At 47.1% G+C, this 24,440-nt stretch overlaps 1 protein-coding gene across 1 annotated transcript; it reads left to right on the top strand.

The window, feature by feature from the left end:
• The first annotated feature begins 6,325 nt into the window (after positions 1-6,325).
• On the top strand, positions 6,326-23,366 carry LOC135535689 (uncharacterized). The gene is made up of 2 exons (XM_064962127.1): positions 6,326-6,853; positions 23,319-23,366. The coding sequence occupies exons 1-2, from the start codon at positions 6,326-6,328 to the stop codon at positions 23,364-23,366; spliced, it is 576 nt and encodes a 191-aa protein (XP_064818199.1).
• The last annotated feature ends 1,074 nt before the right edge of the window (positions 23,367-24,440 follow it).

A 24,440-nucleotide genomic window follows, 5' to 3' on the forward strand; every position in this document is an offset into this window, starting at 1 on the left:
AGGGGACTGAGGCTTCAGTGTGTTAGAAGAACAGGTTAGTGAACTCAGGACCAGCTGGATGAGGGGACTGAGGTTTCAGTGTGTTAGTAGAACAGGTTAGTGATCTCAGGACCAGCTGGATGAGGGGACTGAGGCTTCAGTGTGTTAGTAGAACAGGTTAGTGAACTCAGCCCCAGGACCAGCTGGATGAGGGGACTGAGGCTTCAGTGTGTTAGTAGAACAGGTTAGTGAACTCAGGACCAGCTGGATGAGGGGACTGAGGCTTCAGTGTGTTAGTAGAACAGGTTAGTGAACTCAGGACCAGCTGGATGAGGGGACTGAGGCTTCAGTGTGTTAGTTGAACAGGTTAGTGAACTCAGGACCTGCTGGATGAGGGGACTGAGGCTTCAGTGTGTTAGTAGAACAGATTAGTGAACTCAGGACCAGCTGGATGAGGGGACTGAGGCTTCAGTGTGTTAGTAGAACAGGTTAGTGAACTCAGGACCAGCTGGATGAGGGGACTGAGGTTTCAGTGTGTTAGTAGAACAGGTTAGTGATCTCAGGACCAGCTGGATGAGGGGACTGAGGCTTCAGTGTGTTAGTAGAACAGGTTAGTGAACTCAGCCCCAGGACCAGCTGGATGAGGGGACTGAGGCTTCAGTCTGTTAGTAGAACAGGTTAGTGAACTCAGGACCAGCTGGATGAGGGGACTGAGGCTTCAGTGTGTTAGTAGAACAGGTTAGTGAACTCAGGACCAGCTGGATGAGGGGACTGAGGCTTCAGTGTGTTAGTTGAACAGGTTAGTGATCTCAGGACCAGCTGGATGAGGGGACTGAGGCTTCAGTGTGTTAGTAGAACAGGTTAGTGAACTCAGCCCCAGGACCAGCTGGATGAGGGGACTGAGGCTTCAGTGTGTTAGTTGAACAGGTTAGTGAACTCAGGACCTGCTGGATGAGGGGACTGAGGCTTCAGTGTGTTAGTAGAACAGGTTAGTGAACTCAGGACCAGCTGGATGAGGGGACTGAGGCTTCAGTGTGTTAGTAGAACAGGTTAGTGAACTCAGGACCAGCTGGATGAGGGGACTGAGGCTTCAGTGTGTTAGTAGAACAGGTTAGTGAACTCAGGACCAGCTGGATGAGGGGACTGATGCTTCAGTGTGTTAGTAGAACAGGTTAGTGAACTCAGCCCCAGGACCAGCTGGATGAGGGGACTGAGGCTTCAGTGTGTTAGTTGAACAGGTTAGTGAACTCAGGACCAGCTGGATGAGGGGACTGAGGCTTCAGTGTGTTAGTAGAACAGGTTAGTGAACTCAGCCCCAGGACCAGCTGGATGAGGGGACTGAGGCTTCAGTGTGTTAGTTGAACAGGTTAGTGAACTCAGGACCTGCTGGATGAGGGGACTGAGGCTTCAGTGTGTTAGTAGAACAGGTTAGTGAACTCAGGACCAGCTGGATGAGGGGACTGAGGCTTCAGTGTGTTAGTAGAACAGGTTAGTGAACTCAGGACCAGCTGGATGAGGGGACTGAGGCTTCAGTGTGTTAGTAGAACAGGTTAGTGAACTCAGCCCCAGGACCAGCTGGATGAGGGGACTGAGGCTTCAGTGTGTTAGTTGAACAAGTTAGTGAACTCAGGACCTGCTGGATGAGGGGACTGAGGCTTCAGTGTGTTAGTAGAACAGGTTAGTGAACTCAGGACCAGCTGGATGAGGTGACTGAGGCTTCAGTGTGTTAGTAGAACAGGTTAGTGAACTCAGGACCAGCTGGATGAGGGGACTGAGGCTTCAGTGTGTTTGTAGAACATGTTAGTGAACTCAGGACCAGCTGGATGAGGGGACTGAGGTTTCAGTGTGTTAGTAGAACAGGTTAGTGAACTCAGGACCAGCTGGATGAGGGGACTGAGGCTTCAGTGTGTTAGAAGAACAGGTTAGTGAACTCAGGACCAGCTGGATGAGGGGACTGAGGTTTCAGTGTGTTAGTAGAACAGGTTAGTGATCTCAGGACCAGCTGGATGAGGGGACTGAGGCTTCAGTGTGTTAGTAGAACAGGTTAGTGAACTCAGCCCCAGGACCAGCTGGATGAGGGGACTGAGGCTTCAGTGTGTTAGTAGAACAGGTTAGTGAACTCAGGACCAGCTGGATGAGGGGACTGAGGCTTCAGTGTGTTAGTAGAACAGGTTAGTGAACTCAGGACCAGCTGGATGAGGGGACTGAGGCTTCAGTGTGTTAGTAGAACAGGTTAGTGAACTCAGCCCCAGGACCAGCTGGATGAGGGGACTGAGGCTTCAGTGTGTTAGTAGAACAGGTTAGTGAACTCAGGACCAGCTGGATGAGGGGACTGAGGCTTCAGTGTGTTAGTAGAACAGGTTAGTGAACTCAGGACCAGCTGGATGAGGGGACTGAGGCCTCAGTGTGTTAGTAGAACAGGTTAGTGAACTCAGGACCAGCTGGATGAGGGGACTGAGGCTTCAGTGTGTTAGTAGAACAGGTTAGTGAACTCAGGACCAGCTGGATGAGGGGACTGAGGCTTTAGTATGTTAGAAGAACACGTTAGTGAACTCAGGACCAGCTGGATGAGGGGACTGAGGCTTCAGTGTGTTAGTAGAACAGGTTAGTGAACTCAGGACCATCTGGATAAGGGGACTGAGGCTTCAGTGTGTTAGTAGAACAGGTTAGTGAACTCAGGACCAGCTGGATGGTGGGACTGAGGCTTCAGTGTGTTAGTAGAACAGGTTTGTGAACTCAGCCACAGGACCAGCTGGATGAGGGGTCTCTTTTCTTTGCTCAGCTCTTGGCATTGCTGGGCTTGGTTATGATAGGAGAGGAGGTCACTGTATTTTAGATATTTTCAAAACTGATTTGCTATTTTTTATATAATTGGCCCAATTCTACCCTGTATTTATTGTTTGAAGTTTTCCTCTGGAAAGGTAGGAGACTCTTACAGAACACTGCATGCAACGGGGTGTGTGTCTCATGGGGTGTGACCCCCATGGGGTGTGTGTCCATGGGGTGTGTGTGTCCCATGGGGTGTGTGTCCCATGGAGTGTGTGTCTCATGGTGTGTGTGTCCCATTGGGTGTGTGTCCCATGGGGTGTGTGTCCCATGGGGTGTGTCCCATTGGTGTGTGTCCCATTGGGGTGTGTGTCCCATGGGGTGTGTGTCCCATGGAGTGTGTGTCCCATGGGGTGTGTGTCCCATGGAGTGTGTGTCTCATGGTGTGTGTGTCCCATGGATTGTGTGTCCCATGGGGTGTGTGTCCCATGGGGTGTGTGTCCTATGGGGTGTGTGTCCCATGGGGTGTGTGTCCCATGGGGTGTGTGTCCCATGGGGTGTGTGTCTCATGGGGTGTGTGTCCCATGGGGTGTGTCCCATGGTGTGTGTCCCATGGGGTGTGTGTCCCATGGGGTGTGTGTCCCATGGGGTGTGTCCCATGGTGTGTGTCCCATGGTGTGTGTGTCCCATGGGGTGTGTGTCCCATGGAGTGTGTGTCCCATGGGGTGTGTGTCCTTTGGGGTGTGTGTCTCATGGGGTGCGTGTCCCATGGGGTGTGTCCCATGGTGTGTGTCCCATGGTGTGTGTGTCCCATGGGGTGTGTGTCCCATGGGGTGTGTGTCTCATGGGGTGTGTGTCCCATGGGGTGTGTCCCATGGTGTGTGTCCCATGGGGTGTGTGTCCCATGGGGTGTGTGTCCCATGGGGTGTGTGTCACATGGGGTGTGTGTCCCATGGAGTGTGTGTCCCATGGGGTGTGTGTCCCATGGAGTGTGTGTCCCATGGGGTGTGTGTCCCATGGAGTGTGTGTCCCATGGGGTGTGTGTCCCTTGGGGTGTGTGTCCCATTTGGGGTGTGTGTCCCATGGGGTGTGTGTGTCCCATGGGGTGTGTGTCCTATGGAGTGTGTGTCTCATGGTGTGTGTGTCCCATTGGGTGTGTGTCCCATGGGGTGTGTGTCCCATGGGGTGTTTGTCCCATGGGGTGTGTGTCCCATGGGGTGTGTGTCCCATGGTGTGTGTGTCCTATGGGGTGTGTGTCCCATGGGGTGTGTGTCCCATGGGGTGTGTGTCTCATGGGGTGTGTGTCCCATGGGGTGTGTCCCATGGTGTGTCCCCCATGGGGTGTGTGTCCCATGGGGTGTGTGTCCCATGGGGTGTGTCCCATGGTGTGTGTCCCATGGTGTGTGTGTCCCATGGGGTGTGTGTCCCATGGGGTGTGTGTCCCATGGGGTGTGTGTCCCTTGGGGTGTGTGTCTCATGGGGTGTGTGTCCCATGGGGTGTGTCCCATGGTGTGTGTCCCATGGGGTGTGTGTCCCATGGGGTGTGTGTCCCATGGGGTGTGTGTCCCATGGTGTGTGTGTCCCATGGGGTGTGTGTCCCATGGAGTGTGTGTCCCATGGGGTGTGTGTCCCATGGAGTGTGTGTCCCATGGGGTGTGTGTCCCATGGAGTGTGTGTCCCATGGGGTGTGTGTCCCTTGGGGTGTGTGTCCCATTTGGGGTGTGTGTCCCATGGGGTGTGTGTGTCCCATGGGGTGTGTGTCCTATGGAGTGTGTTTCTCATGGTGTGTGTGTCCCATTGGGTGTGTGTCCCATGGGGTGTGTGTCCCATGGGGTGTGTGTCCCTTGGCGTGTGTCCCATGGGGTGTGTCCCATGGAGTGTGTGTCCCTTGGGGTGTTTCCCATGGAGTGTGTGTCCCATGGGGTGTGTGTCCCCCATGGGGGGTGTGTCCCCCATGGGGTGTGTGTCCCCCATGGGGGGTGTGTGTCCCCCATGGGGTGTGTGTGTCCCATGGTGTGTGTGTCCCCCATGGGGTGTGTGTCCCCCATGGGGTGTGTGTCCCATGGAGTGTGTGTCCCATGGAGTGTGTATCCCATCTGGGGTGTGTGTCCCATTTGGGGTGTGTGTCCCATGGGGTGTGTGTGTCCCATGGGGTGTGTGTCCTATGGAGTGTGTTTCTCATGGTGTGTGTGTCCCATGGGGTGTGTGTCCCATGGGGTGTGTGTCCCATGGGGTGTGTGTCCCTTGGGGTGTGTCCCATGGGGTGTGTCCCATGGAGTGTGTGTCCCTTGGGGTGTTTCCCATGGAGTGTGTGTCCCATGGGGTGTGTGTCCCCCATGGGGGGTGTGTCCCCCATGGGGGGTGTGTGTCCCCCATGGGGGGTGTGTGTCCCCCATGGGGTGTGTGTGTCCCATGGGGTGTGTGTCCCCCATGGGGTGTGTGTCCCCCATGGGGTGTGTGTCCCCCATGGGGTGTGTGTCCCCCATGGGGTGTGTGTCCCCCATGGGGTGTGTGTCCCATGGAGTGTGTGTCCCATGGAGTGTGTATCCCATCTGGGGTGTGTGTCCCATGGGGTGTGTGTCCCATTGGGTGTGTGTCCCATTGGGGGTGTGTCACTGACTGGTTTTCATGAGGTTAAATGGTCACACCAGATACTGACTGGTTTTCTGATCCATAGCCCTACCTTTTTTTTAAGGTATCTGTGACCAACAGATGCATATCTGTTCTCCCAGTGATGTTAAATCCATAGATCAGGGCCTAATGAATGTATTTTAATTGACTGATTTCCTCATATGAACTGTAACTCAGTAAAATATATATATTTTTAATTTTTAGATGTTGCATTTACATTCCTGTTCAGTATTAAATAGAGTTGATCTGAAGTCGTACACCTGTTTCCCTGGGAACATCAACCTGTTTGTTTGTCTCACATGTCGACTGCACATTTGTTCTTCGTGCCGATTTGATGACATCATATGTTTTTTTCCTCCCACATCACTTTGAATTAATTTCAGTACAACGGCTTCGTGCCAAATGGAATAAAATGTTTTTGGGGAAATCTACAACCCATGATAATATTATTATGGTTACTTAAAAATATATATATTATAATTGGTTTAATATATATATATATATATATATATATATATATATATAATCTCCTTGCAGTGAAGCCACTCAACATCTCCATCACATTAGTCATCAAACAGCGAACAGCAACTCCCATCCAGACCCACAGAAGCAACCAGGGTCAACGCCCTGCTCAAGACCCCCATCCATAGAGACCCACAGAAGCAAACAGGGTCAACGCCCTGCTCAAGACTCCAATCCATAGAGACCCACAGAAGCAACCAGGGTCAACGCCCTGCTCAAGACTCCCATCCATAGAGACCCACAGAAGCAAACAGGGTCAACGCCCTGCTCAAGACTCCCATCCATAGAGACCCACAGAAGCAACCAGGGTCAACGCCCTGCTCAAGACTCCCATCCATAGAGACCCACAGAAGCAACCAGGGTCAACTCCCTGCTCAAGAGCACATCGACAGATCTCCCACAAGGTCAAAAACGGGGACCTGAACCAATGACCCATCAGCTACCGGCCCAACCCCGGACCGCCAGGCCACCAGCCCATGCCCCCGACCGCCAGGCCACCGGCCCAACCCCCAACCGCCGGCCCAACCCCCAACCGCCAGGCCACCAGGCCAAGCCCCCGACCGCCAGGCCACCAGCCCAAGCCCCCGACCGCCAGGCCACCGGCCCAACCCCCGACCGCCAGGCCACCGGCCCAACCCCCGACCACCAGGCCACCAGGCCAAGCCCCCGACCGCCAGGCCACCAGGCCAAGCCCCCGACCGCCAGGCCACCAGGCCAAGCCCCCGACCGCCAGGCCACCAGGCCAAGCCCCCGACCGCCAGGCCACCAGGCCACCAGGCCAAGCCGCCGACCGCCAGGCCACCAGACCAAGCCCCCGACCGCCAGGCCACCAGGCCAAGCCCCCGACCGCCAGGCCACCAGACCAAGCCCCCGACCGCCAGGCCACCAGGCCAAGCCCCCGACCGCCAGGCCACCAGCCCAACCCCCCAAACGCCAGGCCACCAGCCCTCCAAGAGTAGCCTTTTGGGGTTTCAGGGCCTGTATTTTTTTCATAAATATGTTTCTGTCATTGGGGAATACAGAGGGTTTTTGTTCTTTCAATGGCTGATTCAGGTATTTGAAGTTTTTCATGATTTCCTTTTTGTTTGGAATTCAATGTATTATTTCTATACAGCTTTTCAGAGGGGTTCCTACACAGGTCACACTTTTGGAAAGCCAACTCTTCTCCTCGTGGTTTGATTTTGGGGAGTCCAATTTGAACCAAACGGATTCCTCAATTTCAGTAAGTTGGTGTCTGATCTATTGCTGCATTTATGTTCTGAGAGTCTGTCTGGATTCTATTAGGGTTTTGTACAATACTGAAGGAGCAGATTATGGTTGTTTCGTTCTCTATGTAATGGTGTCTGGTTCCTCTTGTCTCTCGCTCTGAGAAAGTATGTCATCTATATACAGGCTCAATAGATATGTATTGGGAACTAGGCATATGTGATAAACAGAGAGCGTAAATCAAGATTTTATTTGAGGGGATGTGCGAGTGTGAAGAGTCAGCGTGAATGTGTGTGTGAGTGTGTAGAGTATGTGTGAATGTGTGTGCCTCGTGTGTGTGTGTGTTTGTGTTTGTGTGTCTGTTTATTTTTGTTTGTGTATTTGAGTATGTGTGTGAACGTATGTTTGAGTGTGTAGAGTCCTGTCAGTGTGCATGGAGATGGCGTCGACCTGAGATGACAGCATCGCGACTAGCTCTTGTTTTTTTACATTATATACTCAAGGAAATGTTTAGCGTCATTACATACAGCCGAGAAGAACTGTTGGATATTAGTTACTCACCAGAACAGCGTTACTACCAGGAATACGACCTCAGATCCTTTCTTCTCCCCAGAGCAATTGAACTTATTCCAAAACATTGCCGGAGGAGGATAGGCATTTCGAGGCTGCCTGCTGGTTCGACGTAGGAGGCGCGCACGCCACCCACAGCTTCCGAGTATATTACTCGCCAATGTTCAGTCTTTGGATAACAAAGTTGATGAGCTCAGAGGATTTCTTTCCAGAGAGACATCGGGGGCTGTAACATCCTTTGTTTGACAGAAACATGGCTCTCTCGGGATACTCTACCGGTAAAGCCAGCATGATTCTCAGTACGTCACGCATACAGGAATAAATATCTCTCCGAGAAGCAGAAGGGAGGAGGGGTGTGTTTCATGATTAATGACTCACGTTGTTATTCTAGGAACGTACATGAACTCAAGTCATTTTGTTGACCCGACCTAGAATAACTCACAATCAAATGCCGACCATATTATCTCCCAAGAGAATTCTCCTACGTCATCTCCACGGCCGTTTACAATCCCACCTCAAGCCGATACCACGACGGCCCTCAAATAACTTCACTGGACATTATGCAAACTGGAAACCACATATCCTGAGGCTGCATTTATTGTAGCTGGGGATTTTAACAAAGCAAATCTGAGGACTAGGCTGCCGAAGCTCTATCAACATATTGACTGTATTACTCGCGTTGCTAAGACTCTCAACCATTGCTATTCAAAACTTCTGGAATGCTTACAAGGCCCTCCCTTGCCCTTCTTACGGCGAATCTGAACACGACTACATCTTGCTCCTCCCTTCCTATAGGCAGAAACTCAAACAGGAGTTTGAGTCCTTGCTAAGGACTATTCAACACTGGTCTGACCAATCGGAATCCACGCTTCAGGATTGTTTCGATCATGTGGACGGGGAAATGTTCCGGGAAGCTGGCAAAAAAAATCTAGACGCAAACACGGATATGGTGACTGGGTTTATAAGGAAGTGTATAGGAGATGTATCTGTGACTAATTCACATCTCTATGGGGCAGCATTTGGAATTTTGGATGAAAAGCATGCTGAAATTAAACTGCCTTCTACTCAGGCCCAGAATATAGGATGCGCATATAATTAGTGGATTTTAATAGAAAACACTCTAAAGTTTCCAAAACTGTTAAAATAATGTGAGTATATCAGAACTGATTTGGCAGGCGAAAACCTGAAAAAAATCTATTCAGGAAGTAGGATTTAAAAAATATATATATATATATTTCAATGTGATTACAGTATCAATTGACTTAGGACTCAAATTGCAGTTCCTATGCCCTCCACTAGATGTCAACGGTCTTTAGAAATTGTTTCAGGCCTGTATTCTGAAGAATGAGGGAGTAAGAGCAGTCTCAATGAGAGGACCCTGCCGTGTCACAGAGCTTTTTCATGCGCGCAACCGAGGTTTACTTTTTATATTGACAAGTTATTGTCCGGTTGAAATATGATCGACTATTTAAGCTAAAAACAACCTGAGAATTGATTATAAACATCGTTTGACATGTTTCTATGAACTTTACGGATACAATTGGCATTTTCTTCTGCTTGTTGTGACTGCTTTTGAGCCTGTGGATTACTGAAGAAAACTGAAAACGCGCGAACAAAACGGAGGTTTTCAGATATAAAGAGAGACTTTATCAAACAAAATAACATTTATTGAATAAATGAATGTCTTCTGAGTGCAAACATATGAAGATCATCAAAGGTAAATGATTAATCTTATCTCTATTTCTGACTTGTGTAACTCTTCTACTTGACTGGTTACTGTTTGTAATGATTTGTCTGCTGGGCTGTGTTCTCAAATAATTGTACGGTATGGTTTCCCCGTAAAGCATTTGTTGAAATCTGACACCGTGGTTGGATTCACGAGAAGTTCATCTTTAAACCTATAGAAAATAGTTGTATCTTTTCTGAATTTTCATAATGAGTATTTCTCTATTTGAATTTGGCGCTCTGCAATCTCACTGGATGTTGGCCAGGTGGGACGCTAGTCCCACATACCCTAGAGAGGTTAAACCTACCCTAACCAGAAACCGTGGATAGATGGTAGCATTCACACAAAACTGAAAGCACAAACCTTAGCATTTAACAACGGCAAGGGGACTGGGAATTTGACAGAATATAAACAGTGTAGTTAATCACTCTGCAAAGCAATCAAACAAGCTAAACGTCAGTATAGAGACAAAGTGTCACAATTCAATGGCTCAGACACAAGAGGTATGTGGCAGGGTCTACAGACAATCACAGACTACAAAAGTGAAAAGGGTTCTACCATCGTTATAACCCAACCAAAAGCAGATATGAGGGTTAGTGGGCGTGAACAAGCTCTGAGATGAGAAGAAAATAATGGACAGGTCAAGGTAGGCTGTTTTCATAGAGAGGGAGGGGACTCTATACGTTATGCAAAGACATAATCAAAGGCACGACTCTGTAATATGAGAATGTATTCTCTTTCCATGGAGGGGCTTGGCCCTGTTATGTTAGTGATAGGGTCCTTCCATGGAAGGGCTCAGCCCTGTTATGTTAGTGATAGAGTCCTTCCATGGAGGCCCTGTTATGTTAGTGATAGGGTCCTTCCATGGAGGGGCTCAGCCCTGTTATGTTAGTGATAGGGCCCTTCCATGGAGGCCCTGTTATGTTAGTGATAGGGTCCTTCCATGGAGGGGCTCAGCCCTGTTATGTTAGTGATAGGGTCCTTCCATGGAGGGGCTCAGCCCTGTTATGTTAGTGATAGGGTCCTTCCATGGAGGCCCTGTTATGTTAGTGATAGGGTCCTTCCATGGAGGCCCTGTTATGTTAGTGATAGGGTCCTTCCATGGAGGGGCTCAGCCCTGTTATGTTAGTGATAGGGTCCTTCCATGGAGGCCCTGTTATGTTAGTGATAGGGTCCTTCCATGGAGGGGCTCAGCCCTGTTATGTTAGTGATAGGGTCCTTCCATGGAGGGGCTCAGCCCTGTTATGTTAGTGATAGGGTCCTTCCATGGAGGGGCTCAGCCCTGTTATGTTAGTGATAGGGTCCTTCCATGGAGGCCCTGTTATGTTAGTGATAGAGTCCTTCCATGGAGGCCCTGTTATGTTAGTGATAGGGTCCTTCCATGGAGGCCCTGTTATGTTAGTGATAGGGTCCTTCCATGGAGGGGCTCAACCCCTGTTATGTTAGTGATAGGGTCCTTCCATGGAGGGGCTCAGCCCTGTTATGTTAGTGATAGGGTCCTTCCATGGAGGGGCTCAGCCCTGTTATGTTAGTGATAGGGTCCTTCCATGGAGGCCCTGTTATGTTAGTGATAGAGTCCTTCCATGGAGGCCCTGTTATGTTAGTGATAGGGTCCTTCCATGGAGGGGCCCTGTTATGTTAGTGATAGAGTCCTTCCATGGAGGCCCTGTTATGTTAGTGATAGGGTCCTTCCATGGAGGGGCTTAGTTTTGCTACTTTGTAATAAAGTCTATATTTGTAACGAATTTCTGAAAAATCCAATCAGGAAGTGACTCTTATTTTGAAAGCTCTGTGTTCCTATCCATCCCTATTGACCATTGAAAGGGATATCAACCAGATTCCTTTTTCTGTGGCTTCCCTAATGTGTCTACAGCCACTAGACATAGTTTCAGGATTTTCTTTTGAAAAATGAGCGTGAACGACAACATTGCGTCAGTGGTCAGGTGTTGGCTCTCGGAGTGATTTGTGCGTAATAGACATAGGTGGCCATTGTGATCCTCACTCCTACTGAAAAGCCAATTGTCCCGGTTGATATATTATCGAATAGATATTTGAAAAACACCTTGAGGATTGATTATAAAATACGTTTGCCATGTTTCTGTAGATATTATGGACATAATTTGTCATTGTCATTGTCGTGACCGCTATTTCCGTTGGATTTCTCAACACAACGTGACCAACAAAAGGAGTTATTTTGGGGATATAAAAATCATCTTTATGGAACAAAAGGAACATTTGCTGTCTAACTGGGAGTCTCGTCAGTGAAAACATCCAAAGGTCATCAAAGGTAAACGGTTAATTTGATTGCTTTTCTGATTTCCGTGACCAAGCTTCCTGCTGCTAGCTGGACATAATGCTATAATAGGCTGTCGATAAACTTACAAACACTTGTCTTGCTTTGGCTGTAAAAAAAAAAGAGATGACAGATTTAACAAAAGGCTAAGCTGTGTTTCAATATATTTCAATTCAATTCAAGGGGCTTTATTGGCATGGGAAACATGTGCTAACATTGCCAAAGCAAGTAAGGTATATAATATATAAAGTGAAATAAACAATAAAAATTAACAGTAGACATCACACATACAGAAGTTTCAAAACAATAAACACATTACAAATGTCATATTATATATATATACAATGTTTTAATATATATTTAATGTTTTAACAATGTACAAATGGTAAAGGACACAAGATAAAATAAATAAGCATAGATATGGGTTGTATTTACAATGGTGTTTGTTCTTCACTGGTTGCCCTTTTCTTGCTTCTTGTTTCTTATTTCACTTGTGATTTCATTCTAGTAATATTTTTTGACCGTTGCACTATGCTAATTAGTGTAGTTGATGACAATTCTCCCGGATCCGGGATGGGTAGTTCCAAGAGGTTTTTCAATGAATTACAGAGCTACCCTTTATAGTGTCTCTAGCGATGTCTCCTAACCAGCCTTGGGCTCCCATTCGGCCTGAAGGTTATCTTAATTATAGTGTCTCTAGCGATGTCTCCTAACCAGCCTTGGGCTCCCAGTTGGCCCGAAGGTTATCTTAATTATAGTGTCTCTAGCGATGTCTCCTAACCAGCCTGAAGGTTATCTTAATTATAGTGTCTCTAGCGATGTCTCCTAACCAGCCTGAAGGTTATCTTAATTATAGTGTCTCTAGCGATGTCTCCTAACCAGCCTGAAGGTTATCTTAATTATAGTGTCTCTAGCGATGTCTCCTAACCAGTCTTGGGCTCCCAGTGGCCTGAAGGTTATCTTAATTATAGTGTCTCTAGCGATGTCTCCTAACCAGCCTTGGGCTCCTAACCAGCCTGAAGGTTATCTTAATTATAGTGTCTCTAGCGATGTCTCCTAACCAGCCTGAAGGTTATCTTAATTATAGTGTCTCTAGTGATGTCTCCTAACCAGCCTGAAGGTTATCTTAATTATAGTGTCTCTAGCGATGTCTCCTAACCAGCCTTGGGCTCCCAGTTGGCCCGAAGGTTATCTTAATTATAGTGTCTCTAGCGATGTCTCCTAACCAGCCTGAAGGTTATCTTAATTATAGTGTCTCTAGCGATGTCTCCTAACCAGCCTGAAGGTTATCTTAATTATAGTGTCTCTAGTGATGTCTCCTAACCAGCCTGAAGGTTATCTTAATTATAGTGTCTCTAGCGATGTCTCCTAACCAGCCTTGGGCTCCCATTCGGCCTGAAGGTTATCTTAATTATAGTGTCTCTAGCGATGTCTCCTAACCAGCCTTGGGCTCCCAGTCGGCCCGAAGGTTATCTTAATTATAGTGTCTCTAGCGATGTCTCCTAACCAGCCTGAAGGTTATCTTAATTATAGTGTCTCTAGCGATGTCTCCTAACCAGCCTGAAGGTTATCTTAATTATAGTGTCTCTAGCGATGTCTCCTAACCAGCCTTGGGCTCCCAGTCGGCCTGAAGGTTATCTTAATTATAGTGTCTCTAGCGATGTCTCCTAACCAGCCTTAGGCTCCCTGTCGGCCTGAAGGTTATCTTAATTATAGTGTCTCTAGCGATGTCTCCTAACCAGCCTTGGGCTCCCAGTGGCCTGAAGGTTATCTTAATTATAGTGTCTCTAGCGATGTCTCCTAACCAGCCTGAAGGTTATCTTAATTATAGTGTCTCTAGCGATGTCTCCTAACCAGCCTTGGGCTCCCAGTCGGCCTGAAGGTTATCTTAATTATAGTGTCTCTAGTGATGTCTCCTAACCAGCCTTGGGCTCCCAGTGGCCCGAAGGTTATCTTAATTATAGTGTCTCTAGTGATGTCTCCTAACCAGCCTTGGGCTCCCAGTTGGCCTGAAGGTTATCTTAATTATAGTGTCTCTAGCGATGTCTCCTAACCAGCCTTGGGCTCCCAGTGGCCTGAAGGTTATCTTAATTATAGTGTCTCTAGCGATGTCTCCTAACCAGCCTGAAGGTTATCTTAATTATAGTGTCTCTAGCGATGTCTCCTAACCAGCCTTGGGCTCCCAGTGGCCTGAAGGTTATCTTAATTATAGTGTCTCTAGCGATGTCTCCTAACCAGCCTTGGGCTCCCAGTGGCCTGAAGGTTATCTTAATTATAGTGTCTCTAGCGATGTCTCCTAACCAGCCTGAAGGTTATCTTAATTATAGTGTCTCTAGCGATGTCTCCTAACCAGCCTTGGGCTCCCAGTTGGCCTGAAGGTTATCTTAATTATAGTGTCTCTAGCGATGTCTCCTAACCAGCCTTGGGCTCCCAGTGGCCTGAAGGTTATCTTAATTATAGTGTCTCTAGCGATGTCTCCTAACCAGCCTGAAGGTTATCTTAATTATAGTGTCTCTAGCGATGTCTCCTAACCAGCCTTGGGCTCCCAGTGGCCTGAAGGTTATCTTAATTATAGTGTCTCTAGCGATGTCTCCTAACCAGCCTTGGGCTCCCAGTGGCCTGAAGGTTATCTTAATTATAGTGTCTCTAGCGATGTCTCCTAACCAGCCTGAAGGTTATCTTAATTATAGTGTCTCTAGCGATGTCTCCTAACCAGCCTTGGGCTCCCAGTTGGCCTGAAGGTTATCTTAATTATAGTGTCTCTAGCGATGTCTCCTAACCAGCCTTGGGCTCCCAGTGGCCTGAAGGTTATCTTAATTATAGTGTCTCTAGCGATGTCTCCTAACCAGCCTGAAGGTTATCTTAATTATAGTGTCTCTAGCGATGTCTCCTAACCAGCCTTGGGCTCCCAGTCGGCCTGAAGGTTATCTTAATTATAGTGTCTCTAGCGATGTCTCCTAACCAGCCTTGGGCTCCCAGTCGGCCCGAAGGTTATCTTAATTATAGTGTCTCTAGCGATGTCTCCTAACCAGCCTGAAGGTTATCTTAATTATAGTGTCTCTAGCGATGTCTCCTAACCAGCCTGAAGGTTATCTTAATTATAGTGTCTCTAGCGATGTCTCCTAACCAGCCTTGGGCTCCCAGTCGGCCTGAAGGTTATCTTAATTATAGTGTCTCTAGCGATGTCTCCTAACCAGCCTTGGGCTCCCAGTCGGCCCGAAGGTTATCTTAATTATAGTGTCTCTAGCGATGTCTCCTAACCAGCCTGAAGGTTATCTTAATTATAGTGTCTCTAGCGATGTCTCCTAACCAGCCTTGGGCTCCCATTCGGCCCGAAGGTTATCTTAATTATAGTGTCTCTAACGATGTCTCCTAACCAGCCTTGGGCTCCCAGTGGCCTGAAGGTTATCTTAATTATAGTGTCTCTAGCGATGTCTCCTAACCAGCCTTGGGCTACCAGTTGGCCTGAAGGTTATCTTAATTATAGTGTCTCTAGCGATGTCTCCTAACCAGCCTGAAGGTTATCTTAATTATAGTGTCTCTAACGATGTCTCCTAACCAGCCTTGGGCTCCCAGTCGGCCTGAAGGTTATCTTAATTATAGTGTCTCTAGCGATGTCTCCTAACCAGCCTTGGGCTCCCAGTCGGCCTGAAGGTTATCTTAATTATAATGTCTCTAGCGATGTCTCCTAACCAGCCTGAAGGTTATCTTAATTATAGTGTCTCTAGCGATGTCTCCTAACCAGCCTTGGGCTCCCAGTGGCCTGAAGGTTATCTTAATTATAGTGTCTCTAGCGATGTCTCCTAACCAGCCTTGGGCTCCCAGTCGGCCCGAAGGTTATCTTAATTATAGTGTCTCTAGCGATGTCTCCTAACCAGCCTTGGGCTCCCAGTCGGCCCGAAGGTTATCTTAATTATAGTGTCTCTAGCGATGTCTCCTAACCAGCCTTGGGCTCCCAGTGGCCTGAAGGTTATCTTAATTATAGTGTCTCTAGCGATGTCTCCTAACCAGCCTTGGGCTCCCAGTGGCCTGAAGGTTATCTTAATTATAGTGTCTCTAGCGATGTCTCCTAACCAGCCTTGGGCTCCCAGTGGCCCGAAGGTTATCTTAATTATAGTGTCTCTAGCGATGTCTCCTAACCAGCCTTGGGCTCCCAGTCGGCCCGAAGGTTATCTTAATTATAGTGTCTCTAGCGATGTCTCCTAACCAGCCTTGGGCTCCCAGTGGACCCGAAGGTTATCTTAATTATAGTGTCTCTAGCGATGTCTCCTAACCAGCCTTGGGTTCCCAGTCGGCCCGAAGGTTATCTTAATTATAGTGTCTCTAGCGATGTCTCCTAACCAGCCTTGGGCTCCCAGTGGCCTGAAGGTTATCTTAATTATAGTGTCTCTAGCGATGTCTCCTAACCAGCCTTGGGCTCCCAGTGGCCCGAAGGTTATCTTAATTATAGTGTCTCTAGCGATGTCTCCTAACCAGCCTTGGGCTCCCAGTCGGCCTGAAGGTTATCTTAATTATAGTGTCTCTAGCGATGTCTCCTAACCAGCCTGAAGGTTATCTTAATTATAGTGTCTCTAGCGATGTCTCCTAACCAGCCTTGGGCTCCCAGTCGGCCCGAAGGTTATCTTAATTATAGTGTCTCTAGCGATGTCTCCTAACCAGCCTGAAGGTTATCTTAATTATAGTGTCTCTAGCGATGTCTCCTAACCAGCCTTGGGCTCCCATTCGGCCTGAAGGTTATCTTAATTATAGTGTCTCTAGCGATGTCTCCTAACCAGCCTTGGGCTCCCAGTGGCCTGAAGGTTATCTTAATTATAGTGTCTCTAGCGATGTCTCCTAACCAGCCTGAAGGTTATCTTAATTATAGTGTCTCTAGCGATGTCTCCTAACCAGCCTTGGGCTCCCAGTGGCCCGAAGGTTATCTTAATTATAGTGTCTCTAGCGATGTCTCCTAACCAGCCTTGGGCTCCCAGTCGGCCTGAAGGTTATCTTAATTATAGTGTCTCTAGTGATGTCTCCTAACCAGCCTGAAGGTTATCTTAATTATAGTGTCTCTAGCGATGTCTCCTAACCAGCCTTGGGCTCCCAGTCGGCCTGAAGGTTATCTTAATTATAGTGTCTCTAGCGATGTCTCCTAACCAGCCTGAAGGTTATCTTAATTATAGTGTCTCTAGCGATGTCTCCTAACCAGCCTTGGGCTCCCAGTTGGCCCGAAGGTTATCTTAATTATAGTGTCTCTAGCGATGTCTCCTAACCAGCCTTGGGCTCCCAGTGGCCTGAAGGTTATCTTAATTATAGTGTCTCTAGCGATGTCTCCTAACCAGCCTTGGGCTCCCAGTGGCCTGAAGGTTATCTTAATTATAGTGTCTCTAGCGATGTCTCCTAACCAGCCTTGGGCTCCCAGTGGCCTGAAGGTTATCTTAATTATAGTGTCTCTAGCGATGTCTCCTAACCAGCCTTGGGCTCCCAGTGGCCTGAAGGTTATCTTAATTATAGTGTCTCTAGCGATGTCTCCTAACCAGCCTTGGGCTCCCAGTGGCCTGAAGGTTATCTTAATTATAGTGTCTCTAGCGATGTCTCCTAACCAGCCTTGGGCTCCCAGTCGGCCTGAAGGTTATCTTAATTATAGTGTCTCTAGCGATGTCTCCTAACCAGCCTGAAGGTTATCTTAATTATAGTGTCTCTAGCGATGTCTCCTAACCAGCCTTGGGCTCCCAGTCGGCCCGAAGGTTATCTTAATTATAGTGTCTCTAGCGATGTCTCCTAACCAGCCTGAAGGTTATCTTAATTATAGTGTCTCTAGCGATGTCTCCTAACCAGCCTTGGCCTCCCTGTCGGCCTGAAGGTTATCTTAATTATAGTGTCTCTAGTGATGTCTCCTAACCAGCCTTGGGCTCCCAGTTGGCCCGAAGGTTATCTTAATTATAGTGTCTCTAGCGATGTCTCCTTACCAGCCTGAAGGTTATCTTAATTATAGTGTCTCTAGTGATGTCTCCTAACCAGCCTTGGGCTCCCAGTCGGCCTGAAGGTTATCTTAATTATAGTGTCTCTAGCGATGTCTCCTAACCAGCCTTGGGCTCCCAGTGGCCTGAAGGTTATCTTAATTATAGTGTCTCTAGCGATGTCTCCTAACCAGCCTGAAGGTTATCTTAATTATAGTGTCTCTAGCGATGTCTCCTAACCAGCCTTGGGCTCCCATTCGGCCTGAAGGTTATCTTAATTATAGTGTCTCTAGTGATGTCTCCTAACCAGCCTGAAGGTTATCTTAATTATAGTGTCTCTAGCGATGTCTCCTAACCAGCCTTGGGCTCCCAGTCGGCCTGAAGGTTATCTTAATTATAGTGTCTCTAGCGATGTCTCCTAACCAGCCTGAAGGTTATCTTAATTATAGTGTCTCTAGCGATGTCTCCTAACCAGCCTTGGGCTCCCAGTTGGCCCGAAGGTTATCTTAATTATAGTGTCTCTAGCGATGTCTCCTAACCAGCCTTGGGCTCCCAGTGGCCTGAAGGTTATCTTAATTATAGTGTCTCTAGCGATGTCTCCTAACCAGCCTTGGGCTCCCAGTGGCCTGAAGGTTATCTTAATTATAGTGTCTCTAGCGATGTCTCCTAACCAGCCTTGGGCTCCCAGTGGCCTGAAGGTTATCTTAATTATAGTGTCTCTAGCGATGTCTCCTAACCAGCCTTGGGCTCCCAGTGGCCTGAAGGTTATCTTAATTATAGTGTCTCTAGTGATGTCTCCTAACCAGCCTTGGGCTCCCAGTGGCCTGAAGGTTATCTTAATTATAGTGTCTCTAGCGATGTCTCCTAACCAGCCTTGGGCTCCCAGTCGGCCTGAAGGTTATCTTAATTATAGTGTCTCTAGCGATGTCTCCTAACCAGCCTGAAGGTTATCTTAATTATAGTGTCTCTAGCGATGTCTCCTAACCAGCCTTGGGCTCCCAGTCGGCCCGAAGGTTATCTTAATTATAGTGTCTCTAGCGATGTCTCCTAACCAGCCTGAAGGTTATCTTAATTATAGTGTCTCTAGCGATGTCTCCTAACCAGCCTTGGGCTCCCTGTCGGCCTGAAGGTTATCTTAATTATAGTGTCTCTAGTGATGTCTCCTAACCAGCCTTGGGCTCCCAGTTGGCCCGAAGGTTATCTTAATTATAGTGTCTCTAGCGATGTCTCCTAACCAGCCTGAAGGTTATCTTAATTATAGTGTCTCTAGTGATGTCTCCTAACCAGCCTTGGGCTCCCAGTCGGCCTGAAGGTTATCTTAATTATAGTGTCTCTAGCGATGTCTCCTAACCAGCCTTGGGCTCCCAGTGGCCTGAAGGTTATCTTAATTATAGTGTCTCTAGCGATGTCTCCTAACCAGCCTGAAGGTTATCTTAATTATAGTGTCTCTAGCGATGTCTCCTAACCAGCCTTGGGCTCCCATTCGGCCTGAAGGTTATCTTAATTATAGTGTCTCTAGCGATGTCTCCTAACCAGCCTTGGGCTCCCAGTCGGCCCGAAGGTTATCTTAATTATAGTGTCTCTAGTGATGTCTCCTAACCAGCCTTGGGCTCCCATTCGGCCTGAAGGTTATCTTAATTATAGTGTCTCTAACGATGTCTCCTAACCAGCCTTGGGCTCCCATTCGGCCTGAAGGTTATCTTAATTATAGTGTCTCTAGTGATGTCTCCTAACCAGCCTTGGGCTCCCATTCGGCCTGAAGGTTATCTTAATTATAGTGTCTCTAGCGATGTCTCCTAACCAGCCTTGGGCTCCCATTCGGCCTGAAGGTTATCTTAATTCTAGTGTCTCTAGCGATGTCTCCTAACCAGCCTAGGGCTCCCATTCGGCCTGAAGGTTATCTTAATTATAGTGTCTCTAGCGATGTCTCCTAACCAGCCTTGGGCTCCCAGTCGGCCCGAAGGTTATCTTAATTATAGTGTCTCTAGTGATGTCTCCTAACCAGCCTGAAGGTTATCTTAATTATAGTGTCTCTAGTGATGTCTCCTAACCAGCCTTGGGCTCCCAGTCGGCCCGAAGGTTATCTTAATTATAGTGTCTCTAGCGATGTCTCCTAACCAGCCTGAAGGTTATCTTAATTATAGTGTCTCTAGCGATGTCTCCTAACCAGCCTGAAGGTTATCTTAATTATAGTGTCTCTAGCGATGTCTCCTAACCAGCCTGAAGGTTATCTTAATTATAGTGTCTCTAGCGATGTCTCCTAACCAGCCTTGGGCTCCCAGTCGGCCCGAAGGTTATCTTAATTATAGTGTCTCTAGCGATGTCTCCTAACCAGCCTGAAGGTTATCTTAATTATAGTGTCTCTAACGATGTCTCCTAACCAGCCTTGGGCTCCCATTCGGCCTGAAGGTTATCTTAATTATAGTGTCTCTAGCGATGTCTCCTAACCAGCCTGAAGGTTATCTTAATTATAGTGTCTCTAGCGATGTCTCCTAACCAGCCTGAAGGTTATCTTAATTATAGTGTCTCTAGCGATGTCTCCTAACCAGCCTTGGGCTCCCAGTTGGCCTGAAGGTTATCTTAATTATAGTGTCTCTAGCGATGTCTCCTAACCAGCCTTGGGCTCCCAGTCGGCCTGAAGGTTATCTTAATTATAGTGTCTCTAGCGATGTCTCCTAACCAGCCTGAAGGTTATCTTAATTATAGTGTCTCTAGCGATGTCTCCTAACCAGCCTGAAGGTTATCTTAATTATAGTGTCTCTAGCGATGTCTCCTAACCAGCCTTGGGCTCCCAGTCGGCCCGAAGGTTATCTTAATTATAGTGTCTCTAGCGATGTCTCCTAACCAGCCTGAAGGTTATCTTAATTATAGTGTCTCTAGCGATGTCTCCTAACCAGCCTGAAGGTTATCTTAATTATAGTGTCTCTAGCGATGTCTCCTAACCAGCCTTGGGCTCCCAGTCGGCCCGAAGGTTATCTTAATTATAGTGTCTCTAGCGATGTCTCCTAACCAGCCTGAAGGTTATCTTAATTATAGTGTCTCTAGCGATGTCTCCTAACCAGCCTGAAGGTTATCTTAATTATAGTGTCTCTAGCGATGTCTCCTAACCAGCCTTGGGCTCCCAGTCGGCCTGAAGGTTATCTTAATTATAGTGTCTCTAGCGATGTCTCCTAACCAGCCTTGGGCTCCCATTCGGCCTGAAGGTTATCTTAATTATAGTGTCTCTAGCGATGTCTCCTAACCAGCCTTGGGCTCCCAGTCGGCCCGAAGGTTATCTTAATTATAGTGTCTCTAGCGATGTCTCCTAACCAGCCTGAAGGTTATCTTAATTATAGTGTCTCTAGCGATGTCTCCTAACCAGCCTTGGGCTCCCATTCGGCCTGAAGGTTATCTTAATTATAGTGTCTCTAGCGATGTCTCCTAACCAGCCTGAAGGTTATCTTAATTATAGTGTCTCTAACGATGTCTCCTAACCAGCCTGAAGGTTATCTTAATTATAGTGTCTCTAGTGATGTCTCCTAACCAGCCTTGGGCTCCCAGTCGGCCTGAAGGTTATCTTAATTATAGTGTCTCTAGCGATGTCTCCTAACCAGCCTGAAGGTTATCTTAATTATAGTGTCTCTAGTGATGTCTCCTAACCAGCCTTGGGCTCCCAGTCGGCCTGAAGGTTATCTTAATTATAGTGTCTCTAGCGATGTCTCCTAACCAGCCTTGGGCTCCCAGTCGGCCTGAAGGTTATCTTAATTATAGTGTCTCTAGCGATGTCTCCTAACCAGCCTTGGGCTCCCAGTTGGCCTGAAGGTTATCTTAATTATAGTGTCTCTAACGATGTCTCCTAACCAGCCTTGGGCTCCCAGTCGGCCCGAAGGTTATCTTAATTATAGTGTCTCTAGCGATGTCTCCTAACCAGCCTGAAGGTTATCTTAATTATAGTGTCTCTAGCGATGTCTCCTAACCAGCCTGAAGGTTATCTTAATTATAGTGTCTCTAGCGATGTCTCCTAACCAGCCTGAAGGTTATCTTAATTATAGTGTCTCTAGCGATGTCTCCTAACCAGCCTTGGGCTCCCATTCGGCCTGAAGGTTATCTTAATTATAGTGTCTCTAGCGATGTCTCCTAACCAGCCTGAAGGTTATCTTAATTATAGTGTCTCTAGCGATGTCTCCTAACCAGCCTTGGGCTCCTAACCAGCCTGAAGGTTATCTTAATTATAGTGTCTCTAGCGATGCCTCCTAACCAGCCTGAAGGTTATCTTAATTATAGTGTCTCTAGTGATGTCTCCTAACCAGCCTGAAGGTTATCTTAATTATAGTGTCTCTAGCGATGTCTCCTAACCAGCCTTGGGCTCCCATTCGGCCTGAAGGTTATCTTAATTATAGTGTCTCTAGTGATGTCTCCTAACCAGCCTTGGGCTCCCAGTCGGCCTGAAGGTTATCTTAATTATAGTGTCTCTAGCGATGTCTCCTAACCAGCCTGAAGGTTATCTTAATTATAGTGTCTCTAGCGATGTCTCCTAACCAGCCTTGGGCTCCCATTCGGCCTGAAGGTTATCTTAATTATAGTGTCTCTAGCGATGTCTCCTAACCAGCCTTGGGCTCCCAGTTGGCCCGAAGGTTATCTTAATGTGAGGTGGCGATGACGGGACTGGCTTCCTAACTCACATCAAAACATACCTGCAGACGAGAGACAGATGGATAGAGAGAGAGAGCATGATTATTAAGCCTTGTTTAAAAAAAAATCTAACACAGGTCAGTCATCATAATCATCAGGAGGTGAAATACAAAACTGACCTGGGATCATTAACTCTGAGACTACTACATCTCTTTAGTAATACTTCCTGTATAATATAAACTGACCTGGGATCATTAACTCTGGGACGACTACATATCTTTAGTAATACTTCCTGTATAATATAAACTGACCTGGGATCATTAACTATGGGACTACTACATCTCTTTAGTAATACTTCCTGTATAATATAAACTGACCTGGGATCATTAACTCTGGGACGACTACATCTCTTTAGTAATACTTCCTGTATAATATAAACTGACCTGGGATCATTAACTCTGGGACGACTACATCTCTTTAGTAATACTTCCTGTATAATATAAACTGACCTGGGATCATTAACTCTGGGACTACTACATCTCTTTAGTAATACTTCCTGTATAATATAAACTGACCAGGGATCATTAACTATGGGACTACTACATCCCTTTAGTAATACTTCCTGTATAATATAAACTGACCCGGGATCATTAACTCTGGGACTACTACATCTCTTTAGTAATACTTCCTGTATAATATAAACTGACCCTGGATCATTAACTCTGGGACGACTACATCCCTTTAGTAATACTTCCTGTATAATATAAACTGACCTGGGATCATTAACTCTGGGACTACTACATCTCTTTAGTAATACTTCCTGTATAATATAAACTGACCTGGGATCATTAACTCTGGGACTACTACATCTCTTTAGTAATACTTCCTGTATAATATAAACTGACCAGGGATCATTAACTCTGGGACTACTACATCTCTTTAGTAATACTTCCTGTATAATATTAACTGACCTGGGATCATTAACTCTGGGACTACTACATCTCTTTAGTAATACTTCCTGTTGACCTGACCAAGTGACCTCTCACCTCTGATCATGCTGTGCCCTCTGTGTCAGCCAGTTCAGATGCAGGAGGGGTTCACCAACACAGCTGATATAACCTAGAGGAATTAGGCAGAAGGGGGAGAGGGATGAAGTGAAGGAGCGAGACTGTTATTGTGTGTGTGTGTTGTCTCACCTGGTGTCCACACTAAGTGGCTACAGAGGACTCTATGCAGAAAAACAGACACATGAGGACCAACAATAGAAGTTAATGTCAATGGAATATACTGTATGTGACGCAGACACCTATCGGAGTGAACCTGAAACATTTAAATACAGAGGACTATATTGTCTCACCACTTGGTTATGGCTCACCCCCAGGGAAATCATGACTTGGCAGCAACAGATAGTCCAGTGAAAATGGCTGTGTTAATGTGGTGTAAATCTGAATAAGTTTTTTATTAATGCACGTGAGACAGGTTCCATGTACAACAAGACAGGCAGAGAGGAAGAGAGAAGAAGAACAGTTTAATTAGCTCTGGTTATGGACACTTTTGCCAGTAATAAAGCTTCTACTGCCTGTTCCTCAGACAGGGAACATCTGGCAACGTCTACATTTTCAACCCCTTTGATCAGCTCGCTCTCTGAAAGTAAAGAAAAATAGCTTATTTTTATGTAGATGTGAAAACAATAACTGAGATGGGACCGTTCAATCTAAAGCAGCAGATGTCGTTTTCCAGGATAGGTCAATACAGCCCAGAAATATTAACACCAGACCGGTATTGTGGTTGTTCATTAGGTGATGGGAAATATGCAATGATACCTGCAACATCTACACACTGCACAGACTCCCTAACTCTTCGACCAATGTACACGATGGCCCATTGCTCTGAGACTTCCTTTTGTTACCGACGGGAAATGGCTAGCTAGTTAGCGGTGGTGCGTGCTAACAGTGCCACAATCGGGGGACGTCACTCGCTCTGAGACCTCGAAGTAGTTGTTCCCCTTGTTCTGCAAAGGGCCGTGGCTATGGTGGCGCCATGCGTAACGATGCTTCGCGGGCGTCGGTTGTTGATGTGTGCAGAGGGTCCCAGGTTGGAGCCCAGGTAGGGGGACGAGAGGGACGGAAACTATACTGTTACACTTTGAACATTCTAAAGCCCACATGGGGGCATCCTTGCCTTAACACACTGCCAG

Source organism: Oncorhynchus masou, unplaced genomic scaffold (genome assembly GCF_036934945.1).
Source record: "Oncorhynchus masou masou isolate Uvic2021 unplaced genomic scaffold, UVic_Omas_1.1 unplaced_scaffold_499, whole genome shotgun sequence".
Lineage (NCBI taxonomy): Eukaryota > Metazoa > Chordata > Actinopteri > Salmoniformes > Salmonidae > Oncorhynchus > Oncorhynchus masou.

Bases quoted from the DNA above. Each gene is read 5' to 3' on its own strand.
- LOC135535689 (XM_064962127.1), top strand. From the start codon at position 6,326: ATGACCCATCAGCTACCGGCCCAACCCCGGACCGCCAGGCCACCAGCC. The intron at 6,854-23,318 runs GTAGCCTTTTGG...CCTCTGTGTCAG, and splicing joins AGGCCACCAGCCCTCCAAGA to CCAGTTCAGATGCAGGAGGG.